General features: G+C 38.7%; 1 protein-coding gene across 6 annotated transcripts in view; it reads right to left on the bottom strand.

The window, feature by feature from the left end:
- Nucleotides 1-12,548, bottom strand: part of CDK20 (cyclin dependent kinase 20) — a 43,152-nt gene that overhangs the window by 16,970 nt on the left and 13,634 nt on the right. For all 6 annotated transcript variants that reach the window (XM_032471077.1, XM_032471073.1, XM_032471076.1 and 3 more), the window contains 2 exons: nucleotides 3,602-3,765; nucleotides 3,019-3,137 (listed from right to left, as the gene is read on the bottom strand). In XM_032471077.1, the coding sequence (XP_032326968.1) occupies nucleotides 3,019-3,137; nucleotides 3,602-3,765 (283 nt within the window). The remainder of the gene's footprint in view (nucleotides 1-3,018; nucleotides 3,138-3,601; nucleotides 3,766-12,548) is intronic.

Below are 12,548 nucleotides of genomic sequence, written 5' to 3'. Positions count from 1 at the left end.
AGCACTATTTACAATAGCCAAGACATGGAAACAACCTGAATGTCCACTGACAGATGACTGGATAAAGACGCTGTGGTATATTTATACAGTGGAATACTACTCAGCCATAAAAAATAATAAAATAATGCCATTTGCAGCAACATGGATGGACCTGTAGACTGTCATTCTAAGTGAAGTAAGCCAGAAAGAGAAAGAAAAATACCACATATCACTCATTTTTGGAATCTAAAAATTAAAAAAAAAAGACACAAATGAACTTATTTACAAAACAGAAGCAGACTCACAGACATAGAAAACAAATCTATGGTTACCAGGAGGTAAGGGGATGGGAAGGGATAAGTTGGGAGTTTGAGATTTGCAGATAGTAACTAATACATAAAAAATAGATAAACAACAAGTTTATATTGCATAGAATAGGGAACTATATTCAACATCTTGTAGTAATCTATAATGAAAAAGAATATGAAAACAAATATATCTATGTGTTTGTATGATTGAAATATTATACTGTACACCAGAAATTGACACAACATTGTAAACTGACTATAATTCAATAAAAATAAAATAAAATTAAATAATAGTCTGGAAAAAAGAAATGAGCTATTAAGCTATAAAAAGTCATGTGTATTATTTATAAATGCATATTGCTAAGTGAAAGAAACCACCATGAAAAGGCTACATACTGCATGATTCCAACCAAATGGCTGAATTTTTTAAAAATAAAATAATGTTGAAGATGTGCTCACAAAGGGGATTAAGGCTGGGGAGGCAAGCAGAATGGTGCAGAGGGTTCTAGCCCTAACAGTTCCACCCTGTAATCAACGGGCCACACCGGAGTTCAAGAAACTATGGCCTGCATCTAAACCCAGCCTACTGCCCATTTTTGCATTTTAGTTAAAAATAAAATCAAAAGGCTATTCATGACACATGAAAACTACACAAAACTCACATTGGAGTGCCGATAAATACAGCTCTATTGGAACACGGCCACTATGTTGTCTACGGCTGCTTCTGCATCACAAGGACATGGTTAAGCAGCTGCAGCAGGACCACATGGTCTGCAAAGCCTAAAATATTTGCTATCTGGCTTTTTAAAGAAAAGATCTCCCAACCCAAAGCTCTTTCTGTTCAAGTCAAGAACTTTTCATTTTGGTAACTATGGAATCTCCCAGAATTATTCTTCTTCCCCAAGAGCCCCTAATGTAAGCCTGTCGATGGTCTCAGGTCCGCACCCTGAGGCAGGTCTCTTTCAGGGCAACACAACTGCCATGAAACAGAAACCAGACACCTGCACCAATCGGTCAGCAGAGAGCTTTACTTGAAATTACCATGTCAAACATCGTGGTGTATATGAGGAAAACAAAGCATGTGAAAGAGAAAAAAGCATGATAAACAACTGAAAAACTGACCATGGAGGAAAGAGTAATGATACAAATAATTGTACCCTAAAAAAAAAAAAAAAAGAGCCGTCAGAGAGTATGAAAGGGTTCCTGACAGTTAAAAGCGTTTCTGTAAAGCAGTCAGTCAATAGATACTCTCCAAAGGATACAGATCAAGAAACAATCTAGTAATCAAATATAAAAATTGATAAAATCAGAAATAACTAAGAAAGTGGTTACCTCTGGGAAAATAACCTAAGAAAAGTAGGAGGAAGGTGATTTTTGTTTTTCTTCTCATGAAGTATCTTTTAGTCCCATTTTTCCTTTTAAATAAAAGCCTTGATAATGTTTCACTCCTACGATTCAAAAGCAAAACAAGTTATAACTATCCAAACTCATTCCCAAACTGCTCTGCCCACTAGCCCCCTCACTGGCGCCCACCCTGTGCCCCCAGACTCCCTCCCTTTCTGGGTCCCCATACGAGTTCCTGGAGTCCTCAGGTGGCCTGGTCTGTCATCCTGCATCTGTCTGGAACCTTGGGCTGGAGCCCAGCTCGGGCTTTCAGACTCACTCGTGCACTGGCAGCCAAGCACCTTGCCACCAAACACACCTCACATCCTTTCTCTCTCATGGACCCTACCATGAAGTCTGGGTTGAGCAGTGACCCCCACAAGGCTGGCACAGGGCCACGAGAATGCAGCTTCCGCACAGACGAGAAGGCAGGCCCATAGGTCACGGCCAGAGGTCTCTGACGAGGGAGCCACCCAGGGAGAGTTGGGTGGAGTGTCCCGGCGCCCAGCTTGGAGGTCCGCCCTCTGCTTTCTGTACACTAGGTTTCCATGAAAGGAACCTGTCACTTCCAGGAAGCCTGAACAGCGAGGCGAAATGAGCATCCATCCATCTCACCAAGAGGCCAAATGCTGAATAAAGGAAGGCCCTGGACGGGACTTTCCTTGCCCAAGTGTTTGAAAACATGAAGTAACCTACAGTTTTCCAGGAAAAGATCCATTATAGGAGGTTGGATTCTGTCTACGTGTGGCCCCAGGTGGGGCCCCAGGATGTGCAGGTGGATCACATGGTTCAACACTGAGACACCTTCCCTCTCTGTCTCAGTCTAAACTTGTATGAAGTTAGAATGATAATAATAATGAACACTGTGAATGACAGCTACTGTGAGAATCAAATGAGAAAATGCTTAGGAAAGCTTTTTAACTATAAATACCAACCAAGTCTGGAATATGAATCAAGTTATCAAGGTTATAACACTTGATTTGCAGGTTGTGTGACTAAAAGCTGCGTATCTGGGCAAAAACCACCCAGAGGCTGGCATCAGCTCAGTGTGGAACCACAGAACTGCTCTTGCACAAAGAGCCTCCATCGGGCACTACAAAAATGCCCATCTCTCTGAAGCAGGGCAGCGAGAGGACAAGGGCATCTGTGATCAACCAGAATCACGCTTCAACGGCATGGAGACGGAGCCCCCTGCAGCTCAGATTTCTCATCTTTACAATGGGGCTCCCACTCCTCACCTTGCAAGTCAGCTGCAGTAGTTTGGAGAATAAAGAAAGGGCCTGGATGAGACTGAGGACCCCGGTGCATCTGGTCAGTACTCATCCTGGCCCGGTCCTGGGCAGCTCACCTCGTGCAGATCCCAGGCGCGCACAGTGGCATCTGAAGACACAGTGCACACCACGGACTTCTCCTGTCCATTAAATCGGTATTCATTGGTTGAGATGTAGGCCAGCTCATCTATCTCTCCTGAAAGAGACCACAGACTTGCTTTGAGCACACACATGGACGCCTGGGATGTGAACACTCAACTTGATGAAGGGTGGGTGGGACAACTATTCTTCTTTCTCCCTCAGGAGCACAGTAGGTGCTGATTCAGGGAGCAGCAGTGGACAGGACGAGCTAGGGCTTCAGACTTACAGTCTGGGCATCATGCCCAGACTGCCTACTGCCCACCAACTGTGTAACTGTGAACAGTTTCTTAGTCTCTTAGTTTCTGTTTCTTTCTACTTTGAGATAGATGTCATGATATCTTCTTTACAGGGTTACTGTGAGGGATCAAATGACATAACAGGTATAGAACCCAGCAGGGCATGTCCTTATTAAGTGGCACTTTCTAACTAATTGGCTGAAATACCAAATCCAGGAGACATGACTAGAGGAAGAGTGAGCAGTGGGAATTGCACACAGCCTCCACATTCCCTACCCCTTACCTTTGTGCCCGGCGATGGCTTTGCAGATAAAGTCCTTCTCTGGCCGCCCAGATTCCATTCGGAACTCCAGCTCAGATCTGCAGAGATAGTACTGCTTCCATGTCTGTGTACCCAGGGTCATCTGGGAGGCTTTACATGAAGACCAGCGTCTCAGACACAGGTGCCTGAAAAAGAGACCCATGGTCTCAGGCAGAGCCATCAGAAGGTGTTCTGGCATCAACAGGTCTAGCTCTGATTCCTGGCTTCACCATCTACTGGCTTGAACAACTCACTCTGCCCACGTGGGCCTCAATTTCCTCCACTGTTAAGCGGGCATGATGATGAGATGACACTGAGCGAGTGCTCACTACATGGACAGGCACAGGTGCTTTTTGTGCATCTGGTCAGTCTACATAGCAACCCCATGAGGTAGGTCCTGATTGCCATTCTAGACGTGAGAGGTTAAACAACTAATTCAAGGTCCTGCAGCCTTGGTCATGCAACTAGAATTCAAGACTCTGCATTTTTTTTTGAAGCCTCAACTCTTATTGTTGAATTGTCCATTTCTCCCTTCAATTCTGTCAGCTTTCATGTATTTTGTTGCTTTGTTATTAGGTACATACATGTTTATAAATTTTAGATCTTCTTGATGGACTGTCCTGTTTACTATTATAAAATATTCTTATAGTTCTCTAATAACACTCTTTGTTTTAAAGTCTGTTTTATTAGTATAGCCTCTCTTGGTTACTGTTTGCATGGTATATATCTTTTCATTCTATTGTTTTCAACTTGTCTTTTAATTTATTGTAGAGAGCATAAAGTTGGGTATTTTTTTAATCCCTTTTGCCATTCTCTGCCTTTTTATTGGAGTGTTTAACCCACATACATTTAATATAACTACTGACAAGGTAGGATTTACGTGTGTCATTTTGTGTATTTCTATGCATTTCTCCTCCTATTCCTCTATTACTGCCTTCTTTTGTATTAAATATTTTCTTGTGTCCTATTCCCTTGCCATTTCTTCTACAGTATTTCTTTGAATTCTTAGTAGTTGCTTTTTAGATTACCAATAAAATTATAATTTATGACAATCTAGTTTTGTTTAATATCAACTTAATTTCAATAGTATTAAAAAAAACTTTGCTCTTGTATAGCTTCATTTTCTGCCCCTCTCATTTATGCTTTTATTGCCCTACAAATTACATCTTTATACATTATGTACCCAACAGAGATTCATAATTATTGCCTTATGCAGTTGTCTTTTAAATCATATAGGAGGAAAGGAGTTACAAACAAAAAAGTACATTTATGTTGCCTTTCACATATGCCCATACAGTTACTTTACCGGTGCTATTTCTTCATGTGGATTCAAGTTCCTGTCTAATGTCCATTCACTCCAATCTGAAAGACTTCCTTTAGTATTTCTTATAGGGCAAATCTACCAGCAACAAATTCTAGAGCTTTTGTTAGTCTGGGAATGTCTTAATTTTCTCTTTCATTTTTCCAGATACAGAATTATTGGTGACAATCTTTTTCTTCCAACACTTCCAATACGTCAGCCCACTATGTTCTGGGTTCCATGGTTTTTTAAGAGAAATCAGCTGTTAATATCACTGGGGTTGTCCTGTACATGATGAGTTGCTTCTCTCTTGATGCTTTCGAGATTCTGTCTTTGGCTTTCAAGTTTGATTATAATGTGTTTTGATATGAGACTCTTGACTTTATCCTATGTGCAGTTCATTGAGGTTTTGGATGTGTAAATTAACATTTTTCATCAAATTGGGGAGATTTTTCAGCCATTATTTCTTTAAATACCTTCTTCTTTCTTTCTCCTCTCATTCTGGAACTCCGTTTTGTGTTGTTGGCGGGTTTGATGGTGTCCCACAGGTCTCTTAGGCGCTATTCATTTTTCTTCATCTTTACATTCAATCTGCTCCTCAGACTGAATAATTTCAATTGACCTATACTCAAATTCACTGATTCATTCTTCTACCTGCTCAAATCTGTTCTTGAATTTTTAATCTGATAATGTACTTTTCTACTTTATAATTTCTATTTAGTTATTTTTAATAATTTCTCTTTATTCATATTCTCTATTCAATAAGACATTGTCCTTATACTTCCCTTTACTTCTTCTCACATAGTTTCCTCTAGTTCTTTGGACATACTTAAAATAGTTGATTCAAATTCTTTGTCTAATAGGTCCAATGCCTGGGCTTCCTTAGAACAATTTCTATTGTTTTCTTTGTTTCCTGCATATTAGCCATAGTTTATATATATATATATTTGCATGATTCATAACTTTTGTTGAAAACTGAACATTTTAAATAACATAATGCAGGACTCTGGAAATCTGATCTCTGCCCACCCCCATCCCCCTGCTTATTATTTTTGTGTTATGATGTTTGTTTGTTACATTTCTGAACTAACTCAAAGTCTGTATTCTTCATTATGTATGGCCACTTAAGTCTATGCTCAGTTAAATTAACGCTCACTAACGAGTGGAGAGAGCTTTACTAAATGTCTGGAATCACTAAGTCTCATTATTGCCAATGGCTCTATGTGCATGTTGGGGCATATGTTCAATACTCAGCCAGGCAGGTGACTACCCTGCCTTAGTCTTCATTTCCTGTTTGCACAGAACCTCAAGGTTAGCCAGAGGGGAGAGTTTAGAGCTCTCTTCAATCTTTCCTGACTTAGCGCACAGCACCGCACATGCACGTGGCCTTCTAGATTCCTAGGAATGTGTTGGAGCTTTTCGAAACCCCTAAGGACATCACATTACCAACTTTTCCTTTTAAGCTATTCTGTTAGCCTATTGCTCCCTTAACTATCATTCATCAACTCTGACTGATTAAAAATGGATTAAAAATTTAACCAGTTGTCTGTAATTGTTTTGACAAATGCCCCAAGGTAAATGTTTTTCACACTGAGTGAACTCCAAGTCAGGTAAAATAAAGACACCTTGCACGTGGGATCTTCCAGGAAACACCAGGTAGGTCAAATAATGACAATTATCCGGGAATAAGGCTTTGAAGGATGTCTAATCCCATTCTCACCCCTCCAGTGACTGTCAGGTTCCTAGGTTTCACTGTAATTGTGGGCTGCTGATATTCAAGACCAATGCAAAGCTGGAGAGGTGTTATGGGAACAGAGCTAGTGAATGCTTGCTGTTCTTACCAAGATTAAGCCACTTTTTTCTTGAGTAGACACTTCCCAGACTACTGTTAAGTCTCTGGTTTATTTCCAGAGTTCTGTAAAAGTTGATTTTGACAATTTGTGCCAGTTTTCTCACTGCTTTTATGGAGAAGAAAATTTTCAGAAGTCATTAACCCACCATTTTCCAAGAGTCTGCATCCTTCACTTATATGTAACTACTGTCAGTTCTATGATAGCATCTTGCTCATAAGGTTGTTGAAGATAGAACATTAGCTTATCCACACTGCAGAGAATACTGAATCCCCATCTAGCCTGTGGGCCCCAAGTGAGTGACACATGGCCCTTGCCCTGTGGGTCCTCTCAGCTTGTGGTTAGGAAGAGAAGCAAAACTAAAATTCAGGGGGGAAATGCTAAGTTTCAGAAGGGACAGCCTATGATGCCATGGGAGTTAAGCACAAGGAGAGTCAACATGTAGGAGAGGGTTAGGGAGGCTGCATGGACAAAGGCTTTTGGTATTTACAGTCACCAGAACTGATACGGCATCAGAGGACTCCAGTCCAGCAATCGTATCTCACAGAGGAGAAAAATGAGGCCAGGTGGGAAATTAGTGGCTCACAGCCCGTGGTTCCAACAAGTACAACACAAAGAATTTCTCTCCATTCAAAGCCTATATATTCACTGAGCCTACATGCCAGGCTCTGTGCTAGGCACTAGTGACCTTCTAACACACTATGAAAGATCCAGTGCCTGTGGCGGACAAAGGTTTCCCTGTGCTTGTTGAAACTCTGTTCCTTCTACCAGAAGTAGCATGCTCACAGCCAGTGGGCAGAATGGGCCTCCAGATTACCTTGTTTGGCCGGCATAGGAAGGCTCACACGAACTAGCTGCAAACACTTAGAAATCAAGAGATTTCAAATATAAATCAGGTAAAAGAAGATCTAGCTATACCAAAGTGAAATTCCCACCTGGCAAAACTTGTCTGTGACACATAGAACTGTACCCTTCAGAAAAGAATGAGCTTTCAGCTCCACCATGGCCTTCCACCCCTTTTAGCTGCTGGACTATGAGGCTGAGTGTCAACTGTGACATATTGTTATTCTTACTGTTGTTGATTTTCTTCTAGTTGTAATAAGAGGAAGGAGAAATATCTTGTACCCATATCTCAATCTAAACATTATGAAACTAAAAGCTAGACCAAGAAGATAATATGGCTTTAAGAAAAAGGGGAGATGACACATTTCTTTATGGAAATGAATTCTATTTCTACATATATAAGGCCATTATACAACAAACCATCTGTAGGGCCCATGACCAATATTCAGAAGGAACGAAACCAGTTGATTTGAAGAGAAAAAGGACAGACTGTCAACAAGGTCAAATTGTGAATATGAATAAAGTATGTGATATGCCTCTGAAATACACTGATGTATCAAATGGCACTGAAACCTTTCACAAATAGCAAATAATAGCAAAACAATCTATTGTACATGACAGAAATTATGGATTAAACAAAAGCAAATATTTGCAGTTTTACTTCTAACCAAAAATCAAATGTTTAACTTAAATCCCAATGCTTAACCTAAATGCTTAAACTAAAACACAATAGAAAAGATCAATGAAACTAAAAGCCAGTTCTTTAAAAAGATAAACACAATTGACAAACCTTTAGCCAGACTCATCAAGGAAAAAAAGGAGAGGGCTCAAATTAATAAAATCAGAAATGAAAAAAGGAGAAGTTACAACCAACAACAAAGAAATTCAAAGGATCATAAGACTACTATAAGCAACTGTATGCCAACAAAATGGACAACCTAGAAGAAATGAACAATTGCCTAGAAAGGTACAATTTGCCAAGATGGAACCAGGAAGAAATAGAAAATATGAACAGAACAATTACCAGCACTGAAATTGAATCAGTAATTTTAAAACTCCCCAAAAACAAAAGTCCAGGACCAGATGGCTTCACAGGGGAATTCTACCAAACATTTAGAGAAGACTTATCACCTATCCTTCCAAAACTATTTCAAAAAACTGAGGAGGCAGGAACACTTCTAAACTCATTCTATGAGGCCACCATCACCTGGATACCAAAACCAGACAAAGCTATCACAAAAAAAGAAAATTACAGGCCAATATCACTGATAAACATAGATGCTAAAATCCTCGACAAAATACCAGCAAACCAAATCCAACAATACATTAAGGGGATCACACACTGTGATCAGATGAGATTTATCCCAGGGATGCAAGGATTTTTCAGTACCTACAAATCAATTAATGTGATGTACCATATTAACAAATTCAAGAAGAAAAACCATATGGTCATCTCAATAGATACAGAAAAAGCCTTCAATAAATTTCAACATGCTTTTATGATTAAAAACTTTCCAGAAAGTGGGCATACATGGAACATACCTCAACATAATAAAGGCCATCTATGACAAACCCACAGCTAACCTCATACCCAATGGTGAAAAGATGAAAGCATTTACTCTAAGATCAGGAACGAGACAAGGATGACCATTCTAGCCACTTTTACTCAACATAGTTTTGGGAGTCCTAGCCATAGTAATTAGAGAAGAAAAAGAAATAAAAGGTATCCAAATTTTTAAGGAAGAAGTAAAGCTGTTACTGTTTACAGATGACATGATACTACAAGTAGAAAATCCTAAAGATGGCACCAGAAAACTACTAGAGCTCATCAATGAATTAGGTAAAGTTGCAAGATACAAAATTAATATACAGAAATCAGCTTGCATTTCTATACACTAACAGCAAAATAGCATAAAAAGAAACTAAGGAAACGATCCCATTTACCATCGCACCAAAAAGAATAAAATACCTAAGGAGGCAAAGAACCTGTACTCCAAGAACTATAAGATACTGATGAAATAAACTGAAGATGATACAAACAGGTGGAAAGATATACCATGTTCTTGAAATGGAAGAATTAGTATTGTTAAAATGGCCATACTACCCAAGGCAATCTACATATTCAATGAAATCTCTATCAAATTACCAATACATTTTTCACAGAATTAGAACAAAAATAAATAAAAGACCTCGAATAGCCAAAACAATCTTGAAAAAGAACAGAGCTGGAGGAATCATGCTCCCTGACTTCAGACTATACTACAAAGCTACAGTAATCAAAACAGTATGGTACTGGCACAAAAACAGACACAAAGATCAATGGAACAGGATAGAAAGTCCAGCTAAAAACCCACACACTTATGGTCAATTAATCTATGACAAAGGAGGCAAGAATATACAGTGGAGAAAGAACGATCTCTTCAATAAGTGGTTCTGGGAAAACTGGACAGCTACATGTAAAAGAATAAAATTAGAACATTCTCTAACACCATATACAAAAGTAAAGTCCAAATCGATTAAAGATCTAAATGCAAGACTAGATACTATAAAGCTCCTGTAGGAAAACAGAGGCAGAACACTCTTTAACATAAATCACAGCAATATTTTTTTGGATTCATCTCTTAGAGTAATGGAAATAAAAGCAAAAAAAAAAAAAAAGGGGGGGGGACCTGGTTAAACTTGAAAGCTTTTGCACAGCAAAGGAAACCATAAACAAAATGAAAAGACAACCTACAGAATGGGAGAAAACATTTGCAAATGATGCGACCAACAAGGGACTAATTTCCAAAATATACAAACAGCTCATACAACTTAATATCAAAAAAACAAACAATCTGGTCACAAAATAGGCAGAAGACCTAAACAGATATTTTTCCAAAGAAAAAATCCAGATGGCCAATGGGTGCATGAAAAGATGCTCAATATCGCTAATTATTAGAGAAATGCAAATCAAAATTACAATGAGGTATCACCATACACCAGTCAGAATAGCCATCATTAAAAAGTCTACAAATGATAAATGCTGGAGTGGGTGTGGAGAAAACAGAGCCCTCCTATAGCGTTGGTGGGAATGCAAATGGGTGCAGCCACTTTGGAGGACAGTATGGAGGCTCCTTAAAAAACTAACTATAGTTTTACCATATGATCCAGCAATCCCACTCCTGGGCATATATCCAGAAAAAATTCTAATTAGAAAAGACACATGCACCGCAACGTTCATAGCAGCACTATTTACAAGAGTCGAGACATGGAAACAACTTAAATGTCCATCGACAGATGAATGGATAAAGAAGATATGGTGTGTACGTGTACACACACACACACACACACACACACACACACACACACACACACAATGGAATATTACTAAGCCATTAAAATGAAATAACGTCATTTGCAGCAACATGGATAGACCTAGAGATTATTATATTACGTGAAGTAAGTCAGAGAAAGACAAATATCATATATCACTTATATGTGGAATCTAAAAAAGAGTTACGAATTTTACTTACAAACTATAAATAGACTCACCAACATACTGTTACTAAAGGGGAAGGGGGGAGGGATAAATATGAGTTTGGAATTAACAGATACACACTATTATATATGAAACAGATAAACAACAAGGACCTACTATATAGCACAGGGACCTATATTCAATTTCTTGTAATAAGCTATAATGAAAAAGAATTGGAAAATATATGTGTATATATGTATATGTATATATATGTATAACTGAATTGCTCTGAAAATAACATTGTAAATCAACTACACTTCAATAATTTAAAAAAATTGAATGCTTAGTGTATTAAAGAAGTGGCAGAATTTAAAAGGTCATGAAGGCATTTACAGAAGCAACTTGCAGTATTCATAAATCAGAATTATAGAGTACAGATTAAAAATATACGACCGGTTAACCATGCTCACTTACTGTGTCCATAAGAATTTCTATGGGCCTGAGAGCTTTGGGGCCTGGAACTCATAGCAGGCACAGCGTCAGAAATGACACGTGCATGTGATGATGCTCCTGAAATGCTGTTGTCCCAGCTCCAGAAACATAAACCCAGTGTTTTAATAAGAACATAGGTCCAGGATACCATCCCAAGGGATGACTTTATGCTAAAAAAGAAAAAGCTTAGCACCAAAAGCTACAAAATAGTAATGAACCAAAAACTCATTCGTGATTTGGCTTGCAGACAGCTGAACAATCTGCTTGAGGAACTTGGAGTTACAAACATGGTCATAAATGTTACACATGGTAATACATGTTATAACATACATGTTATACATGAGGAGGTCAGGACAAGCTGCTGAGGAGATTTTTTGGAACTCCTGAAAGAAATATATTTACTTGTGCTAGTCAAATGGAAATTCCTACCCCGGCTTATCTGTAAAGATGAAAACAAAGACAAGGGTTTGGGGTTGGCATCCTATCCATTTCAACATGTAAGCATTGCTCTGCAAGGGCTTCAACAAATAGTTACACCAATCTTGAGTCAATTCATTTATTTCAGTAACACAGTGTCTTTGAGAATCACATTTGGCAAGACATACGCTTGTCCACTTATCCCCAGAAAAATCAATTTCCAGAAATGAATGTTCTATCTAGAGTACATTCCCCAAATTGTACAGACTGAAATCTAGAAGTCCTCTGACTTCAAAGCCGACTAGAGATTAACATCATTTTTCTAATTAATATTAGCAACAAAAATGAATAAAAGGCAACAAACAGAACAATGCTAGATGATCCTGAGAACTAAATATGGCAACATTGGCATTCCAGAATTCTCAAATACATCAATGCACAGTTATCCTAAAAATTTAAAAATCGTCAAGCAAAGATTCCCTCCATTTTTGGAGGAAACTTCATGTGAACAGCTGTTTCCCATCATGAGCCACTAAAACGACATTTAACTCCTAGTTGACTGTCAAGGGT

Source organism: Camelus ferus, chromosome 31 (assembly GCF_009834535.1).
Source record: "Camelus ferus isolate YT-003-E chromosome 31, BCGSAC_Cfer_1.0, whole genome shotgun sequence".
NCBI lineage: Eukaryota > Metazoa > Chordata > Mammalia > Artiodactyla > Camelidae > Camelus > Camelus ferus.
This window is presented reverse-complemented; position numbering and strand designations above follow the sequence as displayed.